General features: G+C 39.9%; 2 protein-coding genes across 3 annotated transcripts in view; one reads left to right on the top strand and one right to left on the bottom strand.

Annotated features, from left to right (window-relative positions):
- Positions 1–24,966, top strand: part of ANK3 (ankyrin 3) — a 699,134-nt gene that overhangs the window by 35,494 nt on the left and 638,674 nt on the right. The gene's annotated exons all lie outside the window — the stretch shown is intronic.
- Positions 1,588–7,224, bottom strand: LOC129006483 (ADP-ribosylation factor-like protein 4A). Its single transcript, XM_054436190.1, has 2 exons — positions 6,655–7,224; positions 1,588–1,647 (listed from the first exon to the last, which is right to left on the bottom strand). Exons 1-2 carry the CDS (start codon positions 7,222–7,224, stop codon positions 1,588–1,590), a joined length of 630 nt encoding a protein of 209 aa, XP_054292165.1.

A 24,966-nucleotide genomic window follows, 5' to 3' on the forward strand; every position in this document is an offset into this window, starting at 1 on the left:
TCTCAGAGTTGGCAATTTCCCTACAGCACTGAGCAGCCTTTTCTACTCACCCAGAGTGCAATTTCAAGTAGTATTTTCTTTTCTTTTTTTTTTTTTCAAATTTCATTTAGATTCGGGGGTACCTGTTTGTTACCTGGATGCTGGGGTTTAGGGTATGAATGATCCTGTCACCCAGCTACTGAGAACAGTACCCAGTATTTTCTCTATGTGTCAAGCAATGTGAAAGATGGGGAGACTTGCCATGGAGTGTAGGAGAGCTGACTTTGACCTAACAGATCTGTGGGTAGATGCCACAAATTGACTCCATAACACTAAAAAGAATTAAAAACACACACACAATTGACCTGTTCGGTGAAGTTATTAATAGAGTTCTTTATGGTGAGGAAAATCTGTATGGGTTTAATCCAGGAGTTAAAAAATAGTGGTCTATGGGCAGATTTAACCTACAGGTTGTGTGATAGCCCAGTATGATATTTAAATAAAATTAGAATTCGCAATGCCTTTTCATGGGGGCAGAAACACTCAATAACAGCTCCTACTGATGCTGTAGCCCCAAAGCTTCACACATTTACATTTTCCTGCCTGGATTCTGAAGACTTCTGAGTGTGTAGCTCTTGGTTAAATCACTCAAAGGAGGTGGTAGGTCATATGTGGTTGGTAGGCTGTATTAACTATTTTTTGGTTATTTTTACCAGAGATTTGGGAGACGATGGTAGTGGCAGCAGTCCTAGATTTGTCCAGTAGGCATATTTTAAACATGCTTAAGCACCAGCTAGTTAGAAGCACAACAAAATCCTCATTTCTTTTTTTTCAAAAATTTATGTTTCATAAAAGTATTAAAGATTAAGTATTAAGTTTTAAGTTTTCTAAAACTTAGGGAAAAAAATATTGCCTGTCATAAAAAATTCAATAAATTATACTATTATCTGTAATAGTAAAAATAAGAACTACTTTGGACTTCCTTATACTGTTTGCTAAGACCATTGGAAAAGCGTGCAGTATTAGGGCAGGAGTGTCCCGATTTTCCAGGAACCGTCTGTCATGGCTTCCCTTGGCTAGGAAAGGGAAATCCCCTGACCCCTTGTGCTTCCCGGGTGAGGTGATGCCCCACCCTGCTTCAGCTCGCCCTCCTTGGGCTGCACCCACTGTCCAACCCGTCCCAATGAGATGAACCAGATGCCTCAGTTGGAAATGCAGAAATTACCCGTTTTCTGCTTTGATCTTGCTGGGAGCTGTAGACCAGAGCTGTTCCTATTTGGCCATCTTGGAACGATCCTCAGATATCTCTTAAGAAATAAATTATTTAAATACTATTTATCCTAGTTTGTACTACTTTCTAATCTGATTTCTTTCTCATTATATGCCCAGGATACTACCTTCAAGTTGAAATTTGCTATTCTCAAGCATGTTTGTATACTACAATGGCATGTTTGCATCCATAAAGAATGTGGAGTATTGTTTTGTATTTAACATTTTTCAAACATCATATAACTGTGTTTATACTGTACATACAATTTTGTACCCTTTTTTCCCTCAACATAATTTTGGGGTTTATCTACATAAATCTAAAATCCATATAAATATAAATTACAAAATGAGTGGCTCTAGCTCATTCTTTCTTTTTTTTTTTTTTTTTTTTGAGATGGAGTCTTGCTCCATCACCCAGGCTTGAGTGCAATGGTGGCATGATCTTGGCTCACTGTAACTTCCACCTTCTGGGTTCAGGCGATTCTCCTGCCTCAGCCTCCTGAGTAGCTGGGATTACAGGCACCCGACACCACACCCAGCTAATTTTCATATTTTTAGTAGAGTCAGGGTTTTGCCATGTTAGCCAGGCTGGTCTCAAACTCCTGAGCTCAAGTGATCTGCCCGCCTTAGCCTTCCAAAGTTCTGATATTACAGACCTGAGCCACCGCGCCCAGCCAGTTCATTCATTTTTAACTGCTGTAAGTGATTTCATTTGATAAATACACCTTTATTTATTTATTTATTTTTGAGACAGGGTCCCACTCTGTTGCTCAGGCTGCACTGCAGTGGCATGGCCACAGCTCACTGGAACCTCGACCTTCCAGGCTCAAGTGATCCTCCTACCTCAACCTCCCAAGTAGCTGGGACTACAGGCACATGGCACCACATCTGGCTAATTTTAATTTTTTTGTAGAGTTACAGTCTCACTATGTTTCCAGGGCTGTTCTCAAACTCTTGGGCTCAAGCACTCCTCCTGCCTTGGCCTCCCAAAGTGCTAAGATTATAGGTGTGACCCACTGTTCCTAACCAAATATACCTCTATGTAGACATCCATTCTCTGTTGACAAACATTTTATTTGTTTCTATCCCGTTACATTAGAAACAAAATCAGCATTACACAGTGGCTAAAACAGGGATACTGAAAGTGTTTTCTAGGTTCAAATACTGATTTTATCTCTTTTTTTTTTTTCTTTTTTTTGAAATGGAGTCTTGCTCTGTCACCTAGGCTGGAGTGTGGTGGCACGATCTTGGCTCACTGCAACCTCCGCCTCCTGGGTTCAAGTGATTCTCCTGCCTCAGCTTCCTGAGTAGCTGGGACTACAGGTGCGTGCCACCACGTCCAGCTGATTTTTTGTATTTTTAGTAGAGATGGGATTTCACCATGTTAGCCAGGATGGTCTCGATCTCCTGACCTCGTGATCCGCCTGCCTCAGCCTCCTAAAGTGCTGGGATTACAGGCATGAGCCACCGCACCCAGCCGGATTTTATATCTTAATAGCTGCCTTGCCTTGGGCAAGTGACTTAATCCCTCTTGCTTTACTTTCCTCATTTATATTATGTTATATTCACAAAATGGAATATTATATAGCAGCTGACAGAAATCTAGCTGTATCAGTTTTAAAACTTTTTATTGGGGTAAGAACACTTAGCATGATATCTATCCTCAACAATTTTTTAAGTGTACAATAGAGTATTGATTATAAGTGCAATGTATGACAGATATAACTTATTCATTTTACGTAACTGAAATTTTATGCTAATTAAATAGTTATTCTGGGTCAGGCATGATGGCTCATGCCTGTAATCCCAGCACTTTGGGAGGCTGAGGTGGGTGGATCACTTGAGGCCAGGAGTTCAAGACCAGCGTGGCCAACATGGCAAAACCCTGTCTCTACTAAAATACAAAAAATTAACCAGGTGTGATGGCATGTGCCTGTAATCTCAGCTACTGGGGAGGCTGAGGCATGAGAATCACTTGAACCTGGCAGGCAGAGGTTGCAGTGAGCCGAGACCGCGCCACTGCACTCAAGCCTGGGTGAGGAAAGGTCTCAAAAAAAAAAAAAAGTTAGTAATTCTTCATTTTCCTCTCCTCCCAACCCCTAGGAACCACCATTTCACTCTTTGATTCTATGAATTTCACTATTTTAGGTGCCTCATGTAAGTGGAATCATGAAATGTTTGTGTCTCTGTCACTGGGTTATTTCACTTAGCATAATATCCTCCAGGCCCATCCATGTTGTTGCATATTGCAGAATTTCCTTTTTTTAAGGCTGAATGGTATTCCATTCTATATATATACCACATTGTCTTTATTTGTCAATGGACCTTTAGGTTAGTTATATAACCACATCTTTGCTATTGTGAATAGTGCTGCAGTGAACATAGAACTGATAATATTAATATCTCTTCAAGATCCTGATTTCAGTTCTTTTGGATAAATACCCAGAAGTGTGATTACTGGTTCATATGGTAGTTCTATTTTTAATTTTTTGAGGAACCTCCTTAACTGTTTTCCATAGCTGTTGTACTATTTTATATTGTGACCAATAGTGTGCAAGGGCATCAGTTTCTCCACATCCTCACCAATGCTTGTTGTGCGTGTGTGTGTGTGTTTTTATACCAGCCTAATGCATGTGAGGCTATATCTCATTGTGGTTTTGATTTGAATTTCCCTAATGATTAGTGATGTTGAGCATTTTTTTTTGTATGCCTGTTGACCATCTGTATGTCTTCTTTGGAGAAATGCTTGTTCAAGGCCTTAGCCCATTGTAAAATCAGGTTCCTAGGTGTTTATTGGTTTGTTTTTTGCTATTGAGTTGTAAGAGCTTCTTATATATTTTGGAGATTAATCCTTCATCAGATATGGTTTCCAAATATTTTCATTCCCTAGGTTGCAGTATAAATATTAATAAACTATTGAGAGGGGATGGACTGCAATATACATAGTTGTGTGTTGCCTAATGACAGGGATATGTTCTGAAGAATGTGTCATTAGGAGATTTCATCCTTGTGCAAACATTGTAGAGTGAATTTACACAAACCTAGATGATATCGTCAACTACACACCTAGGCTGTAGCCTATAGCTCCTAGGCTATAAGCTGTATAGCATGTTACTGTACTGAATACTATAGGCAAATATAACACAATGGACGTATTTGTGTATCTAAACATAGAAATGATACAGTAAAAATAGCATATTTATAATCTTGTGGGACCATGATCATATTTGTGGTCAATCATTCACTGAAACATTGTTACACTTTACACTATTTTGCAGGGCGCATGATTGTATATGGGCAGATGTAGGTTATGGTGAAGATCCTAGCATTCCTATTGGATACTAAGTTTATGGGTGCTTGTTACATCTGTAACATAATTAACAAAGTAATACATTCACGTGGTTCAAAAATGGACCTATGAAGAGACTGTGTCGTGAACAAAGGATAATGATTAATTTAATATTGTGTACATGAGGTCTAAGATTACACCAAAATAAAAAGTAAAAAAATAATACCTACAGTTGTTAGGAGGATTAAATAAGTTCGTGTTTATAAAAAACTTTTAATAGTGCCTGGAACATAGAAAGTACTATACAAGTATTTGTTATGTAAAATATATGTATATCATTAACGATATAAGATATTGTCAGATTGTTCTGCAAAATATTAGTACTAATGAATTTTATAGCTTCAGCCCACTCCAAACGCCACAAGCATGGGTAAGAGATGACATTTCTTCATATTCTTTTACCACTTGAAATAATGAGGTTTCTAAATTTTTGTCAATTTTTCATTGTGAAATGAATCTCACTGTAGCTTTAATTTGCTACATTTTCCTAATTTAAAATGAGATTGAACAACTTTTAATATATTTAATGTTATTTCAATTTCTTCTTTTATAAAATGCCTAATTATATTCTTCACTCATTTTCTTTCCTGTAAGGCTCTTTGTATTTTACTTATTGTCTTAAATACTAAGGTTTGTAAACACTCTTGATGTCTAATAGTGCACCTCCATACACACTTATTTAAAATTATCTTAGCTATTCTTGCTCTTCTAAAAAAATTGATATCAGTTTGTCAATTTGCATAAAAATTTGATTTTGATTTTAATTGGAATTGGGTTTATAGATCAATTTTGGAGAGAACTGATCTGTGAGAAAAGTTTTACTAAGAACTTTTTTTCTATTTATAGCTAGGGTTGCTCTATTATTTTGTTCTGTATTTTTTGTTATTCTATTTATGTGTTTATATATTACTTCCCATTCTTTTGTGTTTGGAGCAGATGCACTTAATTGGTGAGTTTGACATCTTCATTAAAAGTCCTCTGTTCTTTACATTTTCTTCTTTGCAGATCTTGCTAGCATTCACAGTTCCAACTATCATCTTATGGAAATGAATCCTCAGTCTCTTTCATAGCTTGTCTAGTCCTGCTCTTAATTCCCAAAGTCATCATTCTAGGTCCTTGTTTTCCATTCCCATTTTCAATTACAAATATTATCCATTCTTAAGTGTATTGCCAATGTTTTTTAGATTAGCTGAAGATTTGCCAGCCTTCTCTTCATGAGCGTGGGTTATTTCTATATAATAAACATGTTGTAAATCTTCAGCAAAGGCTAATAATTTGACTGTACTTTAAAGCTTTGTAGACTAATGTTGGTACAGTTACAAGGTCTTTCTTTTATCAAGGGAAATAAAAGCATTCGGACATCAAATATTGTTGGCCATTTTGTCTTTTACATGGGTTTTTGAAAGGGTGTTTGGCCATTATGCATTATGAACAGATTAGATGTTCTGCCTGAAAAACACTCTTCTTGAATTTCTGCATTAAGGAAAAATATAAACAATGTATTTAAGACTGTGGTTTGCATGACCATTCCTCAAGATGCTAGAACTTTCTTTGAGTTCTTTTGAAGGCAGCTGGGGCCTAAGTGGATGGAGCAGCTGCATTTCTCCATTAGGGCTTTGAACGGTCTTGCCAAGGAAAATCTAAATAATTTAAAACACTCTCTTAGTCCAGAACTTTAATGAGCATTTTCTAATAACTGAGGGAGGGGCATTAAGAACCATGTCCACATTTTTTTTTTCACTCTTTAGTTTTATTTCACTAATTTCAGGTCAAATTTCTATAACTGTGTTCTGGTAAATTTACTATCCTTGCTTGGCTTCCCCAAATGGTAGTATCAAAAGATTTTTGGGTTAGGGAGAAGATACCACTTTAAGAAGCATGCATTTAGTCATCCTCCACAAATCGACAGAGTTAGGCATCTGATTGTTGAACAAAACAAAGCTTTAATAGCATCCAGGAGGGCAGACAGGCAAACCAGGCTGTAGACACTTTTCATTTGTCAAAATCAGGCCAGAGAAAACCTCCTCCACACAGATATAATAGGTATTGATATTCATCTTTTCTTTAATGATGATATCATGTAGTTTCTCAAGTCCTTCTTTTAGGCCATCTCCTATGATTTCACAGGTAGGCTGCAAATGCCAAGGAGTTGATGAGCTCACTTCACCCGCTGCTAACAATTTCTCAATTTGTGAAAGAGATAATGAGTTCCCCAAGTCTTGTTTATTAGCAACTATAAATACAGGGACTCCTTGATTTTCTAATAACCTAGTTATTTTGTGAAGTTCAGTTTTGGCTTCTTCCATCCTTTCGATATCAACAGAGTCCACAAGAAATAAAATGCCATCTGTGCATCTGGTATATGACTTCCACAATGGCATTAATTTCTCCTGACCACCTACATCCCAGAAGTGAAAAGTGACTGTTTTAGAATTTCTCAAGTTTACCTTAATTTTCTCAGTGTTAAATGCTTTGGTAGGTACGGTATTTACAAATTCATTGAACTGCAGCCTGTATAAGACAGTTATCTTTCCAGCACAGTCCAAACCCAGCATAACAATGTGGAAGGACTGAAATGAAGGCAGGCTGGACAGGATAGAAGTCTGGTCTGATAGTCTATTCCCCATTTCCAGCTGCAAATAAATGTCCCAAATTGAAACGCTTTCTACTTCTTGCTTTAGAACTTCTCTTCGTAGGTGATCCAACTATAAGACTGACTAACCATCCTTCCCTCCCCTTCACTCAGCGTCTCTCTCAGCTGCTGGGGAGGTGTGCTGATACCTGTTCGCTGGCACCAGGGAGGCATGGGCGGTGGCAGAGGCCTGAGCGCCAGGTGGGCGCGACGCACCAGACTGTCCTAACGGTGGTTGTCCGGCAGCTCCATACGACAGACCCCGCCCCCTGCCCGTGTGCCCATAATCACTAATAAGGGTTATCATAGATGTCAAACTGCTTCTCCCTCCCTTCCAAGAGAATTATTATTCATGTTTTCTTTATTTAATGTTAATACTTTTCTTGCTTCATCCATGATTGTTCACATATTTTGACCCCGTGTAATCATTTGATATATAATTATTTTGGTTCACATTGACTAAACAAACACATAAACAAAAATTAAGGGCACATAGCTTAAAAGTATTCTTAGAGAATGATGGTATTTCCATGAGTTTTAAAGAGTAAGATTATCTGAAGTAAACCTACCTTTCTTCCTTCCTTCCGTCTGTCCGTCTGTCCATCTGTCTGTCCTTCCACTCTTCTGTTCTTCCTGCATGCCTACCTTTCTTAGTTAAAAGAAATGTTTATATGTGGTGTAATGTATGGACAGGAACATTGACATAGGAATTGAAGACCTGGGTGTAGTTCTGGCTTGGCAACTTAAATTCTCTGAAGCTCAATGTTAATTTGGAAAACAAGGCTGATGCTTGTTTTCTGAAGAAAGGAAACTGAAGAAAGGAGAGTAAGAGAGTTTAGGATAAAAGGAGAGCAATCAGGTGGATTTTGCTGTCTATAAATTTCAAGCAAACTGACTTAGAATGGATATGGAAGAAGGCAAACCTTGTTTCTAAAAGGAAACCCCATTTGTGAAATATCTTCAAAGTGAAATTCATAATCATGTTTCTAGTTCAGCTTCCCTTTTGAGGATAATGACAAAGTACTATGTCCTGTGTTAGAGGGTGATATGGCTGCAGTCGGTCCCCAATTAATTATGAAGTTTGGTAGCATGGATTTGACTTATTTTACTATTCTGTTTCTTCCAAAAAGCCCCATGCTTGCTCAAAGTTGGTAACTGTACCAGATATTGTGGGATAGTTTCAGCACTTATTGAATAATTTCTAAAAGCCAGAAATTATCAGTTGTCACTTATTTTATGTTAATAACCTTACTAAACAGATGTTGTGATAACAATTTAACTGATGTGTAGGGAGAAACTTTGTCAAACCATGAGTTTTCTCTGCTCTCAGACCCCCACAGCAGTCATCGACACAGAAGACTTCTGTGAACAAAGATGTGGGGGTTTTTCCTCATATACCAAGCCTGGACACCAGCTGGTGTCCTTCAATTCAGTTCTGACACTGTCTACCTGGAGATAGTGTCAGGTCCCATAGGTTGAGGGCTTAGTCCTACAAGACCACCCCTTCCTTTCCCCACAGTTGAAAGTCAGGGCCTCTGGAACTTCTGAGCAATTGGCTTCAAGTTGGGATTCCCATGAACCCTTCTTTGGGTTCAATTAATTTGCTAGAGCAGCTCACAGAACTCAGGGAAACATTTACCTGTGTTTACTGGTTTATTATAAAGGACATTACAAAAGATACAGATGGAAACATGCATAGGGCCAGGTATGGGACACAGAGCTTCCATGCCCTTCCCTGGCACACCACCCTCCAGGAATCTCCAGGTGTTCAGCTGTCTGGAAACTCTCTCAATACAGTTCTCTTGGGTTTTATGGAAGCTTCAGGACATCAACATTCCTTCCCTCAGGGTATGGGGTAGGTCCCTAACCAGGAAGGGTCTTAAGACCCTCAGTCAGAAAGGCAGAGAAGAGTGGAGTCCTTCCTTGGGGCAGTGGAAAGGAGGGCAAGAGAAGGTAAGAGACCTGTGCCTGAGGCCTAACACACCCAATATTATAACAAAAGACTGTAACAAGGGCAATGGGAGTCAAGAGCCAGGAACTGGGCCAAAAGCCAATATATATCAGAACACCACACTGATGTAAAAAAAAAAAAAATAAGGCTCGGAGAAGTTGTTCCTTGTTTTAAATCAACAGGTATCAAGTGGCAGAATCAGGATTAGAGCCCAGGATGTCCTATTTGGTGTTGCATGTGCCTTCCACTGGAAAACAGCATGGATTGGTGTTAGTAATGTGGCTTCTAGAATCTGGCTGTGTGACTTTGACCTTGGACAGTTATTTAAGCTGTCTAAGCCTCTGTTTTCTCATTTAGAACATGGGAATGCTAATAATTATTTTGGTTTTTTTAGAGACAGAGTCTTGCCCTGTCACCCAGGCTGGATTGCAGGTGCATGATCATAGCTTGCTGCAGTCTTGAACTTCTGGGCTCAAGCAATCCTCTCGCCTCAGCCTCCTAAGTAGCTAAGACCGCAGGTACCGTCATGCCTAGCTAATTTTTCATTTTTTGTAGAGATGGAGTCTTGCTAATTGTCCAGGCTGGTCTTGAACTCCTGGCCTCAGGCGATTCTCCTGCTCTAGTGTCCAAAAGCTCTGGGATTACAGGCGTGAGCCACTGTGTCCAGCTGATAGTTATCTTTTAGGGGCATTTTCTAGATCCCTGTCCTTTCTCTGTCTTTCAACCATGTTCATTATCAAGGTCTTAATATATGTATACTCAATCCCATGGTAACCTACTTCCATGTCTAAGTCGGAGCCAGTCTGCCCTGCACTGGAGACATACTAGTGTACAACACAGTTCTTATCTCTGCCTTTGTGGAATTTACAGTTTACTGGAGATACTTATACTATGGTGGTGTAAGCAATGAATGTAGACACATAGGATACTATTGGAAGGCATAGTGGGGGTACCTGAGACTGGTGGGGCTGGATAGGAAGGGAAGGCTGCTTGGAACTGTACATTGAGAATGAAGGATGATTCGGATTTAGCCAGGTGAAGAGGAGGGAGAAGAGTGTTCCAGAGAAAATGATGTTTGCAAAATCTAGGAGATGCAAGAGAGCATGATATTTTCCAAAAACTGAAGGTTCAACCTGTGCCCATGTGGGAGGTGGTAAGAATTGAGATGGAAAAATTAGCAAGGGCACCTCAGGAAATGCCTTGCTAGTCATGTTAATGGTTTTGGACTTCGACCTGAGGGCAGTGGGAAACCACTGAAGGAATTTAAGGACTTTGCCACATGATAAGATTTGTACTCTGATTGTTATCTGAAAAGTAGGTGGGAGGAGGTCAAGATTTGGAAACAAGATGATGACAGCCCAAACTTCAACGGAATAGTAGAAATGGAGAGATACAAATATCTTCAAGAAATACTTAGAAAGTAGAACTGGCAGGACTTGGACTTGGAAAGTAGAGGAGAGGGAGAAGTTGAACATAATGTTCAGGTTTTCACTTGGTTAACTTTCCCCTAAGTTAGACAGTGCCAAGTGAAGAGGAAGAATATTATTATTTACTTCCTAGATAAAGCACTTCATGTGTACCAGGCACTGTTCTAAGTGATTTACAGATACTATATTTTTAACTGTTCACAGTGGCCTTAAGAGATAGTTACTATTCATTTTTCCTATTTTATAGTTGAGGAAACTGAGGCATGCAGAGATTAACAACCTCCCCACATAGCCAGATATTGGTAGATCCAGAATTCAAACCAGGCAGACTGGTCCAAGACCCAGGTTCTTAACCACTGCACCCTACTGTCTTATCAACAGCGAAGATAAATTCAGTTTTGGTCATGCTGAGTTTGAGGTGCCATCAAGACATCTAAATGGAGTCACCCGGTGGTTTGGCATTTAAAAACAAAATTTAAGCTGGAGACATGGATTTGAGAAACATTTACCTGTATATAGTAATTGACCTGTGTGAGGAAGAGGAGGTAGAGTGAATAGAGGAGAAGGCCTGTTGGGAACACCTGTTTAGAACCATTCCCAGGAGACTGAGGTTAGGCAAGGCTAGAGAGGTAGGAAGAAAACCGGGAGAGCATGGACTAGATATTCAGTGACATCTTCATGGAGGTAACTGGTTTTGAAAGGAGGCCTCTCCAGTCCCCACTGCCCCTCCCTCTGTAACGCAGAGCCACTGAGCCATGCTGGCAACTCACTGCATTGTGCCTGGCCTCAAGGCATGCCCATTACTGTGGTGTGAGCAGCAGTGAATCTGTATGGGTCTGCAGCAGCTCAATTCTTGTTTCCTTAGAGGAAGTAATTCAACTGAGGGGCTTAAAGCAGAGAGACCAAGGCAAGTTTTATATTTTTTAAAATCTGTTTTTTTTTTCCTTTTATTCTTTCTTTTTTCTTTTTCTTTTTTTTTCCTGAGACAGAGCCTTTCTATGTCTCCCAGGCTGTAGTGCAGTGGCATGCTCTAGGCTCACTGCAACCTCTGCCTCCTGGGTTTAAGCGATTCTTGTGCCTCCACCTCCTGAGTAGCTGGGACTGCAGGTGCCCGCCACCACGCCTGGCTAATTTTTGTATTTTTAGTAGAGAGAGGTTTCACCATGTTGACTAGGCTGATCTTGAACTCCTGACCTCAAGTGATCCACCCACCTCAGCCTCCCAAAGTGCTGGGATTACATGCATGAGCCACCACGCTGGGCCCCAAGGGTAATTTTAGAGCAAGAGTGAAAGCCTATTTAAAAGTTTTAGAGCAGAAACGAAAGGAAGTAAAGTACACTTGGAAGAGGGCCAAGTGGGTGACTTGAGAGATTCAAGTGCCCTGTCCAACCCTTGACGTGGAGTTTTTATACATTGGCATGGTTCTGAGGTTTGCATTTCTTCTCCCCTGATTCTTTCTTGGGGCAGGCTGTCCACACGCACAGTGGCCTGCCAGCACTTGAGAGGGGCACATGCGCAGTGTGTTTACCAAGTTGTGCACATGCTCGTTTGAGGCATTTTTTCCTTACCAGTCAAGCATTCCCAGAAGAAGGTCATACACTGGTTAAACTGCCATTTTGCCTCCTAGCGTGCATACTTGAACCCACTCACTCAACTCCTGAAATCTTAATGGAAAGCTGCTAATCACCAGCTTCAGGTGTTTTCTGTCTATTGGGAGATTGCCTTTCCTTGGGGTCGGCTTGCGACCAATTATTATTTTAGAGAAACTGTTTAACAACCGCCTGACCATCACCTGATGGTTGCCTGACATTCCTGGTGGGAGGGGGGCCCTCTCCTGCCCTGCTTATGTCCGCTTAACTACTTACTGTAACAGTATCTCCCTTCTACTCAGGCCCCAATTATACATTACCAGAGTATTTCTCAGACTAAGCTCTTTGCCTGCCCTGTCCATGCAGCAATTTTGGTATTTGGCATTCATATGCAGTTTGTGGCCCTTGTTCAGATCATTGCCCTCCCGGGTTGTATAATCCAGAGACCCATGTTTTAACTATTCACCAGGCTGAGGACACAGTGCAGTCTCCACCCTGAGCACTCTCTTTACCAAGCATCTTTCTTGTTCCTCAAATACCTTTGCTATGTGATCTCCACCCTTGCTTTTCAGTTCAACCTGTTTTCTGTGATCAGCCATTCAACCTTTTAAAACCCAATCTGAGACTCTTCCCAGGTAACTTACTTTCAAGTCCAAGTCTGAGCATTGGGTTAAGCCTATGGTTGGTGTATTTCTTTATTTTCTTCTGAGCCTCTGAACATTAAAGAAAAAAGTTACAGAACTGCATTAATTCGCCTCCAAATATTTTGTTTCTGAAACTGTGAGGTCTTAGTCATCTCCTTATTTTTGTCTTAATATTCAATAATCTATAAATGAGTATTATAACATATAAATGTTGACTAAAGCAGAATAAAATAAATGTTTGCTAGTGGTCTGTTAACATTATCTGTAATAGCCTTTGTAGATTTTATTTAGGAATAATATTTGATATAATCTAGTAAATAATTTTTGAAGCATTTTATAAATTAAATATTTTCTTAATTCCAAGGAAAAGAAAGACATATTGTGTTTATATACTAAGGTAAGCCTTGTATTTTGCCTGTGTACATATAATCTTATCTAGACTTTTGGCTTTTGCAGTTCTTAAAAGCTATGCCAAACTCTCTTATTTTTATTCCCCTGACCCAATGTTTTGAAACCTTGCCCACTAAATTGTTTCTTAAGTAATCATTTGTTTTTCCTGTTTTTCCTATGTTAAAGCCAATACAACAGTCAGCATGTGATAACCTATTTTACTATGCTGACAATTTAATTCTCACCAAAGCCCTATCAATGTATTTTCTTGTTGGATTCTGCAACCTTAATAAATTTCAAAATTCAGTTTCTGTTATGGTTTTGAAATATTCAAGCTAACTCTTAGAGCCTTTATCATTGCCTTTGTGTACCTGGAATGTAAGAAAATTATTCTAAAGTTACTGTGCCTTGTTCTCAGTCTGTGTTTTATATCATTTGTTCTCCATCTGTGAGGGTAAAATCACCAGCTTACAGATAAAGGCCTCATTTCCATTTCTTCCCTAACTTAGTGTGGCAAAGTACTGTTAGTAAGTAGGGCAGTCTGAGTGGATTTGGGCAGCTGGGATGGAATTTGGACTTCTGTGACAAAGGACCAATAGAAGTCTAGCAGCATCTAGCATTTGAAAGGAGTATCATGTAAGGAAAAGCTAGTAGTGTGGTGGTTGTTTTTCTTTCTTTTTCTTTTCTTTTCTTTTTTCTTTTTTTTTTTTTTTTTTGGGTAGTTGAGAAAGGATTAGTTTGGGATTCAGTCTTGAGGTGAGGTTGTGAGAAACAGCTTTGGAATTTGAGAGTCTCTGGAGATCAAACTTAATGCTTCAATGAAAAAGCCAGTGCTTTTATCGCTCATAAATAATTTTAAATCTTCCATAACCATTTGCACAACTAAGGAATTCAGATGTTTCAAATATACTTATTTCTTTGAAAACTGGAATGGTAAGGTTGCAACCTTGTAAACTGCTTATTTGAGTAGGAAAACTAAATGACATACTTAAAATCAGTTTTTTAAAAAAATTGTATCTCTGTAGCCTCTAAACCAAAGATTTTCTTTTGATATATGTTAAACTTTTAAATGACATAATATATTATAAGACTAATATCTCTGGGCAGTAGCATGTACTGATTTAAATCTAGAAAAAAGTAATATGTTCTTACTACTGTATAACTATAAATACATATAGTCCTTTTTCTTGTCTTAATTCCTTCTCCAGTTGACTGCATCACAGTCAGTGTGTCTCATCAAATTGTGGTCATTCAGTTCTTTGAAAGAACAAGATGGTTAGAATGTTGCTGTTTCTTTGATCTAGGTTATTTAGGAACATTGCTGATGTACTTTCTCTGAACTGTAAGTGTACCATTCCACTCAAGGGCACCTAGTCTTGGCCACCCTCTGCTCTGGGAACCTGTCCTCAGGTATGAGCAGACCTGATAACAAAATCACTTAACCCTCAGATTCTTAAAAAAAGTTTTAAAATTGGTACATAATAATTGTACATATGTGATACATGTGGTATTTTGATACATACGTAGAATATGTGGTGATCAAGTCTGGCTGTTTAGGGTATCCATCAACACAAGCATTTATCATTTCTTTGTATTGGGAACATTTCAAGTCTTCTCTTTTAGCTGTTTTGAAATATACAATAAATTATTGTTAACTGTAGTCGCTCGACTGTGCTAAAGAACACTAGCACTTATCCTTCTAACTGTATATTTGAAACTATTAACCAACCTCTCTTAATTCTCCTTACCCCATGCTTCTGAATGAATAAGGAATCACTTTGCTTCTGTCCTTTCATCATAGTTAAGCGTCTTTAGTTCCTAATATTTTGTACCCCCTCTAGTTATTGCTTTTCAACACGACATTGAAGGAATCATGATAATTAATGGTCCTTAATGAGTCCTATGACTATATTTTACCCTGAGATTGAAATGTATTTGTGTTCGTGTTTTATAATTGATGAGTATTATTTTTGCTTTAGAAACACAGAAATGGATACTTCAGCAAATATGACAAAGTACTGGTATGTGTCATGACAACAGGTTACTGAAAATGTATATAACAGACCTTAATTTATAATTCAATTAGCATATACCTGTAGTGATTTATAGAAAATATAGAATAATAAGCTTGTATGTAAAATTGATGGTCTAATTCATATTTTAAAATTTAATAGATGTATGAACACATATATCCTTTTAAGCCAATTTCTATTAGTTCATTCCTATTGAGAAAAGGTAAAACATTTTCAAATTACTTGCAAGAATTATCTACTGTTAGTTTAGTAGAGCAAGTAATGGAAATTTTCCTTTTAAAAATTGCAACATCAACTATTTTGCTTTGTTATAGTATTTTCACTTATTTTATTGACTGTTTTATGGTGTTCTATCTTAAAATTAAATAAGCCTTACCTTTTGAGGTAGTCGTAATTTGTATAATTTCCAATGTACAGATGAGGTAGAAGAAATGGAATATTCTTATTTTTGAAGTGAGCTGTATTTAGATATATAAATGGTGCAATTTAACTTTTAAGTTATGGTTTTAAATGTAGATTCTTTTTTTTTTCATTCTCCAATTATCTCAATATTTCAACTTCTTTGTTAGCTATGTTCCTGAAGAACTGTGGCCCCGAATATGTAGAGAAGTGTGATGGTGAATTGACCTTTGCATATCTTTTTTATTTCTTATCACCTTTTGGGACTGGAGTCCATTTGAAATCTGAAGAATGTGATACTGCCTCTTTTGAGAACAATGCACATATTTATAAACAAAATTTTGTGTACGATTCTAGGCGTTTTATGAACTCTGGCTCTGCCCTATATGTAGATACTATTCTGGTCTAATTTCAGAAAGTAACCACTCAAATTTAGTATATGTTACTTGTTTCATTGGAACTTCTTATTTCTACAGGACTACTTTGCATTCATTCAAAAAAATACGTATGAATCATCAGTTTTGTACATGCTATAGAACTTAGGTATTGAGAGGAAGCCAGGAATTCTCAGAGAAACACAGATCTGTACCATCTTTTGCACAAATTTAGAAGACAAATTGTGTGGACTGGAATGGTCACGGATGTTCTTGGGTATATTCAGTTGAATTAGGCTTCAGAAAACTGGAAAGATGGGTGGAAGAAGTGAATGATGCTAGTCTGGCTGCCAACATTTAGTGATGACCTCAAACCCTGAATCCTTTTATCTTTGAAGGGAGGTAGCCTAGATCCTTATAGGATAAATATGTAGGCTAGAGCAATGTTTTTCAAACTTGAGTAATGTACTGACTCCTTTTAAAAGGAAATTATCGTGGCCTGTCAATGGTGACTTAAATTATTTTTATTTAATGTTACTTAAATATGTAAAAACATAAAACTTGACCTGAATGTTTTATGGTCGTAACTCTTATGCAACCGTAAAATCCAAAACTGATTTAAAAATTCCACAAACAATGATAATGATACATTGCTGCAAATAAATTGCTACTTGCAATGCAAATGTGGTGCTGGCCATTATGGCATGAGTTCTTTTGAGGTCAACTTGCCCCTGATACCAGGACTCAAATGTATGGTTTATGTTTTTGTTCTCTTTTTTTTTAATTGGCTTACAAATATTTGAAATATCACTACCTCATATCAACTTGACTGTAAAGATAAAATAGGCACAATGATCAGTTATGAGATGGTCATCCAGATGACTCAGAATATATGTGTTCATTTATTAAAGATTATAATTGCTATGGATATATAAATCAGAACAGTGGTTACCTCTGTAGAGGAGATTCACTGCAAAGGGACATAAGATACATTTTGGGGGATAGCCAAAATTTTTAATATCTTGGCTTGGGCATTATTTTCATAGGTACACACATGATATAGTTTGGATGTTTGTCTCCTCCAAATCTCATGTTGAAATGTAATTCCCAATGTTGGAGGTGGGGCTGTGTGGGAGGTATTTGGGTCATGAGGGCAGATTCCTCATGAGTGGCTTGGTGTCCTCCCCATGGTAATGAATGAGTTATTGCTCTGAGTTCACATGAGATCTGGCTGTTTAAAAGATTGTGGCATCTCCCTCCTCCCTGCTCCCTCTCTCACCATGTGGCATGCCTGTTTTTCCCTTTACCTTCCACCATGAGTGGAAGCTTCCTGAGGCCTCACCAGAAGCAGATGCTGGCACCATGCTTCCTGTACAGCCTGCAGAACCATGAGCGAAATAAACCTCTTATCTTTATAAATTATCCAGTCTCAGGTATTCCTTTATGCAATGAAAATAGACTAATACAACACATTTATAAAAACTCATCAAATTAAACATTTTGTTTCACTGTAGTAAAGTTTACCTTAGTAAAGAAAAAAAATTATTGGAATGAAAACACAATATTTAACTTTTTTTTTTAATACAACAACTCTCATACTCTGAGAATGGATGTATGGACTTTAGTTTGGAACCCGCAATCAAGGAAGGCTACTGAACATTTATGGCTCCAGTAGGCTTTGGCCCAAACTCATGTACTGCTTCCTACCCTGGTGAACTGAACTTGACCATATCTGAGCAGTGAAGACTCTTTGCACCCAGCGTAGAGACAGCCTATGTAGTGTGTCTTATGCCACCAAACACCTTGCACCATGCTGATTTCAACTCATGCTTCTAATTGGAATATTCCTCTGAATATTCTTCCTTCCCCCATTGTAGCCACATTAGGGGAAAAGAGAGGAGGGTAACTTGAAGAGTGCAGAAGGAAGGAGATCCAATAGAGCAGCACTCAAAAGACTAGAGTTTAGTAGATACTTTTGTCCTGAAAATCTTTATTTTTACAGTGAACACTTGTGAGACATTATTTAAAAACTTGTCTGATGGCTGGGTGCGGTGGTTCATGCCTGTGATCCCAGCACCTTGGGAGGCTGAGGCGGGTGGATCACCTGTCAGGAGTTCGAGACCAGCCTGGCCAACATGGTGAAACCCCATCTCTACTAAAAATACAAAAAATTAGCTAGGCGTGGTGGCGGGCACCTGTAATCCCAGCTACTTGGGAGGCTGAGGCAGGAGAATCACTTGAACCTGGGAGGCAGAGGTTGCAGTGAGCCGAGATTGCACCATTGCACTCCAACCTGGGCAACAAGAGCAAAACTCTGTCTCAAAAAGAAAAAAAAAAAAAACTTGTCTGAAGAGCGGTAAAAATTAAAGTTAGATCTCTAATCCTATGAGTTATTTCCTATTCTGTGGTTTTTCCAGCTTGTCAAGGAGAAGGAATGGGACCTTCTAATCTCTCATGAATGTCTTTCCTCTTCTGTGCCTATGAAAAAGAAAAAAAAAAACATGTTTTTGAGCAAAACATGTTTACAGCAGAAGTTTCTAAATATTCAAGAATTATTAGATCATTCTATCGCATGAACTCTTTTACCTTTTATAGGTTTAAGATATTAGATGATCCTCATCTACATGCAGAGGTGATTTTTTTTTTTTTACCAAATTTTACAGAAATATATATTGCTTGTTGTATCAGAAAAAAAGATACATGTTTTCTTCTCTTAAACAGTAAACAGTGAACACTCATCATACTTCTGTGACCAGAATGTGTGGGGATTTCTCCCCACTAACAACCAATTTTCCAGTGAACAACTGGGCATCCTACACTTCAATTAAATTCTGACACTGCTTTCCTCAAGTAGAGTCAGCTTTTCCAGGTTAAGTGCAATGTCCCATGAGACTGTCCCTCAGTTCAGACACCAATCGCAGATAGTAGATTGTCACCTATGCTTCTGATCAACTGGTTGTAAATCTGGGTTCCTAGGACCCATTCCTTGGGTTTAATTAATTTACTAGGATGGCTCCCAGCAGAACTCAGAGAAACACATCTACTGGTTTATTATATTAATAAAGGATACAGATGGACATTCAGTTGGAGAAATACAGAGGGTGAGGTCTGGAAGGGTCCTGAGCACTGGAGCTCCTGTCTTCATAGAGTTGGGATGTACCACCCTTCAGGCACATGGATGTGTTGTCAAGCTGAAAGCTCTCCAAACCCTGTAGTTCAGGGATTTTTATGTAGTTCTTATCACGTAGACATGATTGCTTATTAACTCAATCTCCAGCCCATTGCCTCTTCCCAGAGGATGGGATAGGGCTGAAAATTCCAAGCTTCTAATCATGGCCTGGTCCTTCCAGTGATCAGACCCCATCTAGTAGCCCTCAAAGAGTCACCTCATTAGAACAGAAGATGTTCCTATCAACAAGGAAATTCCAAGGAATTAGGGGCCCGGTGTCAGCAATTGGGGTCAATGACCCAATATCAAAACAGAAGATGTACCTAGCACCTCTGCTCAGGAAATTACAAGGGTTTTAGGAGCTCTGTCCCAGAAACCAGGGTTGGAGACCAAATCTTTTTTATTTATCACATTGTCATAATTGTCTATTGTTGAGTAACAAATTACACCAACACTTAAGCGGCTTAGAACAATAAGTATTTATTGTATCACACAGTTTCTATGGGTTAGGAATCCAGGAGCAGCTCAGTTAGGGGTTTCTGATTCGTGATCTCTCACTAAGTTGCTGCCAAGATGTCAGCTGGGACTGCAGTTATCTGCATACATGACCCAGAGAAGCTTGTTTGTAAGCCTGGCAAGCCAGTGCTGGTCTTTTGCAGGAGGCTACAGTTTCTCAACACATGGACTTCTTTATAGGGTGCTTGAAAGTCCTCACAATTGGAATTCTCCATTGGGCTGCTTGAGCATCCTCACAACATGGCTGCTGGATTCTCCCCACTATGAGTGGTCCTAGAGAGTAAGATGGAGATTGCAATATCTTATGACTTAACCTCATAAGGCACACTGCTGCATTTCCACAGTGTCCTGGGCTGGGCTGCATACTGGGGTACAATAGCGAACAACAGACATATAGACACACATTCCTGACCTTGCAGCTTGCAGCCCTGCCAGGGGAACACTTACATATATACACCCTTATAAGTTCAATAACAAAAAAGATTTACAAAGGCAAAAAGTACTATGACAAAAACAAAGGAAGTGCTGAATTAGAGTGTAACTGGGAGGACCCACTTAGATTGAGATACCAGGGAAGACCTCTGAGAGGAAGTGACCTTTAGGCTGAGCCCAGATGGATGAGTTAAAAACCAGTCACAGAAAGGCTGGGAGGGGAGAGGGAAGATCCTGTGCAGGGATCTCCAGAAAGGAAAGCACTTGGCCGGTTGGAGGAATCCCGAGGAGGCCAAGGTGACTGAAAATGTAGTAGAAAAGAGAGGACGGTGAGGGACAGGTGGGGAGGTAAGCAGAGTCAGATCATGCAGAACCTTGTGGATCATAGAGTTGGATTGTTAATACAAATTCAATGGTATATTTATATTTGGATTTAGCTGCATGTGACTGAAACCAAAGAGTAGTTTATATAAGATAAGAGTTTATTTCTCTTGTGAAAGGAGTCATGTGGTAGGAAATCCAGGGTAATTTCCGACCCAGGTTCCTATTGATTTACTTATTTATTCAACTGTTTTTGGCTTCAGTGACTTTCACCCTGAAAGTTACATTGTGTCCTCATATGGCTGCTACAACTTCAGTTGTTACATCCTTGCTGTAGGTCAGAAGAAGAAGGAAAATGTGAAACAGCAGAACAGGGACTTCTCCCAACTGATCAATCCCCTTCAGTGGCCTTCAGAAGTGCCGCACAACCCTCCCACTTGGAGTCAATTGGCCAGACCTTAGCCACATGCCCTTCTTCAATTGCGAGGGAGAGAGTGCATTTTATTTTGGACAAAAAGTACCAACTAAATATCGTGTCTCTGCTACTTAGTGGAAAGGGAAACTGGGTGTGGGGGCAGGCAACCAGCAGCCTGTGTCACAAATGGGAAGCCACTCCAGGGGTTAAAGCCAGGGAGTGACATGGTGCTTTATAAAAGGGATATTCCGGCTCTTGGTGGAAAATGGCTTACGGAGGGAAGGAGTGGAAGCAGGGAGGCCAGTGAGAAACCTATTGCAGTAATCCAAAAGTTAGATAATGAGCCTGGGCTAGGTTAGAGATGGTGGTTTGGAACCGAGTGGATCTGGGATGTATAACCCAGCTCAGATCTACAGGTCTTGGTGATAAGCGAGGTGTGAGGAAAGGGGAGGAATCCAGAATGAAATCCAGTTTTCCTGTTTGAGCAATTCTGAGGGTGGTGGTGCAATTTATGGAGATGAGGAAGACTAGCAGGGGATGGTGGAGGAACTGGCTTGGAGGGAAAATTAGGAGGTCAGTTTTAGGCATGTTAGGGTTGAGAGGTTAGGGTATGGGAGGTGTTGAGTAAACAATTGGATGTACATTTCAGGAGTTTGGGGGGAGGTCAGAGCATATTAATTGTATTTGCAGCCATGGGATATTTAAAATCAATTAGGACTGGGCACAGTGGTTCATGCCTATAATCCTGCACTTTGGGAGGTTGAGACGAAAGGATCCCTTGAGCCCAGGAGTTTCAGACCAGCCTGGGCAACATAGTGAGACCCTGTCACCACTAAAAGGAGAAAAAAGTAGCTGGGCATAGTGCCTTGCACCTATGGTCCCAGCTGCTTGAGAGGCTGGAGTGGGAGGATCACTAGAACCTAGGAGGTCAAGGCTACAGTGAGCTGTATTCACACCACTGCACTCCAGCCTGGGTGATAGAGCAAGGCCCTGTCTCAAAAAAATAAAAAATAAGTAAAATCAACTAGGCCGAGGTTATAGAAAGGGAAGGGAAGAGGGCCTGTGACCTAGCTCCAAGAAATATTTAACAAACATTTCAAGGTTGGATAGAGAAGAAGTCAACCAAAGAAAGTGAGGAGGGGCCAAGGAAAACCAGGAGTTATGTGGTGCCATGGAAAACTGGCCAGGCAGGCCTTCAGGATGTAGTGTGTCAACTGTCCAAGGCTGCTGAGAGGGAGGCTAAGATATGGCCAGAAAGGCATCCATCAGATCTGGAAAGCTGGAGATCATTAGTGATTCCCCAGGGCAGCATCATAAAAACATTCCAGTGGAGTGGTGAGGATGGAAGCCAGACAAAAGTGGGTTGAAGTGGGATTAGGGACCCAGCAGTACCCAACTGCTGAGTAAAGGGTGCAAGCCTCTGAAAGTCGAAGTGTTTCTTAAGGCAAAAAAACCAAAATCACCAGTAGATAATCAGAAGAAGCAGAATGGATCCCATAAAATGGATGTAAGTGGCTGCCAGCTAGAATGCATTTGAAAAATAGCTTTTGGAACAAAAGAAAAGTTTGTCAAGTTATTTAGCACTGCATTTCTGTGCCGACACTTGTCAGGAGCCAATGTGATTGTGAAGAGGCTGGTCCAGGGCCCTGTCCTGAGTGTAGCTCATAAATACAATCAGTTCAATCCTCAATCCAGCCTGAAAGGAGAAAAACCTGTTTGACACATGTGTGGAGACAACATAGGTCTGACCATTTAGCCCCGTTCTCAAAACCTGGAGATCACAGTGGAGAACTGCTGACCCCCACAGCTGTCACAGTGTCAATTCTTGTGTTTGAAAAAAAATTTTTTTTTTTTTTGAGATGAAGTCTCACTCTGTCACCCAGGCTGGAGTGCAGTGGCGTGATCTTGGCTCACCGCAACCTCTGCCTCCTGGGTTCAAGCAATTCTCCTGCCTCAGCCTCCCAAGTGGCTGGGATTACAGGTGCATGCCACCGCGCCTGGCTAATTTTTGTATTTTTTAGTAGAGATGAGGTTTCATCATCTTGGCCAGGCTGGTCTCGAACTCCTGACCTCATGATCCACCCGCCTCAGCCTCCCAAAGTGCTGGGATTACAGGTGTGAGCCACCGTGCTTGGTCATTTGAAGAATTTTTAAAGAATCTTGGACAAAGCTTTCTGGAGGGTAACAGCTGAGCCTGGCTGATGTGCACCTGCTTGAAACTTCCTCCCATCTCCCAGTGGAAGAGAAAGTCCCTTCTGTTCTCTCTGCATTTCTTCTATCCAGCAGGAATGAGTAATATCTCTATGATTAAGAAATTTCTGGCACCTGGTAGCAAGAAAAGCCCATCCCCTGATGCCAATGATGTGAAAACAGTATGTCAGATCTCTATATTGTAAAGCTGGTACTTATTTATAACCATGAGTTGGATGGCCTCTGTGGATTGCTGTGCCCCTTAAGTACTATAATCAGTGCCACACTGCAGTGGTCCCTGGGCCTATGAATAGCTACTTCCTCAGTAGTTCTTATGTTTCAGGGTCACCTTCTCTATGGAAGATCTTAATTTGCTCATGAGTAACTGGGAGAGAGGGCAGGCCAGATTTAAGTTAGCCCTTTGTCTGATGAGTTATTCCCAGCTCCTATGGCTAGTCCATCCTGCTGTGGGGGAGGGTGAGAATTACGTTCTCCTCTGAGTTTCCTCCTTCTTTTCCTTTTTAGAAAGTGAGTGAGATTATTTGGAATTGGTCAAGGAGCAGGATTGCACATATTAATGCAGTGGTCTTTAAAGTGTGATTCTGCAAGCCAGCATCATCAAAGTCACCTGGGAATTTGCTAGAAGTGGATTTTTTTAAAACCCTAATCTAGACTTACTGTATCCAACCTGAGGGATGGTTCCCAGCAATCTGATCCCAAGCAAGCTTATTAAAATCTTGTGTTTTTCACGTGAAAAAATGCTCACCATCACTGGCCATCAGAGAAATGCAAATCAAAACCAAAATCAGATACCGTCTCACACCAGTTAGAATGGCAATCATTAAAAAGTCAGGAAACAACAGGTACTGGAGAGGATGTGGGGAAATAGGAACACTTTTACACTGTTGGTGGGACTGTAAACTAGTTCAACCCTTGTGGAAGTCAGTGTGGCGATTCCTCAGGGATCTAGAACTAGAAATACCATTTGACCCAGCCATCCCATTACTGGGTATATACCCAAAGGACTAGAAATCATGCTGCTATAAAGACACATGCACACGTGTGTTTATTGCGGCACTATTCACAATAGCAAAGACTTGGAACCGACCCAAATGTCCAACAATGATAGACTGGACTAAGAAAATGTGGCACATATACACCATGGAATACTACGCAGCCATAAAAAATGATGAGTTCATGTCCTTTGTAGGGACATGGATGAAATTGGAAATCATCATTCTCAGTAAACTATTGCAAGAACAAAAACCCAAACACCGCATATTCTCACTCATAGGTGGGAATTGAACAATGAGAACACATGGACACAGGAAGGGGAACATCACACTCTGGGGACTGTTGTGGGGTGGGGGGAGCAGGGAGGGATAGCTTTAGGAGATATATCTAATGCTAAATGACGAGTTAATGGGTGCAGCACACCAACATGGCACATGTATACATATGTAACTAACCTGCACATTGTGCACATGTACCCTAAAACTTAAAGTATAATAATAAAAAAAAAATCTTGTGTTTTTAACAAGCCTTCGGGGTGATTCTGTTGCAAGCTAAAGATTGAGAAACATTGCTCTAACCAGGAAAGAGAGAGATTCAGGGCCATTCCAGAATAAGGGACACTGATACAAATTACTGAGGATAGAACTGAGCTGAGGATTGACCATGTTACATGTCAATACAAACCTAGAGGTTCCAAACCCACTCTGAGGCCCTGGAGATATCCCATGTACTGACTGGAAAGGAAAGAAAGGAGTGGAGGAAATGGAGACAGCTTGAGTAAGACAAGTTAGGTTACAAAGGGAACAAAAAAATGACAAGGTTGTAAAGTGTAAAAATATGCATTAGAAATATTTCCAGAAGATTATCTAGCTT

This window comes from Pongo pygmaeus, chromosome 8 (genome assembly GCF_028885625.2).
Source record: "Pongo pygmaeus isolate AG05252 chromosome 8, NHGRI_mPonPyg2-v2.0_pri, whole genome shotgun sequence".
NCBI classification, from domain to species: Eukaryota; Metazoa; Chordata; class Mammalia; order Primates; family Hominidae; genus Pongo; species Pongo pygmaeus.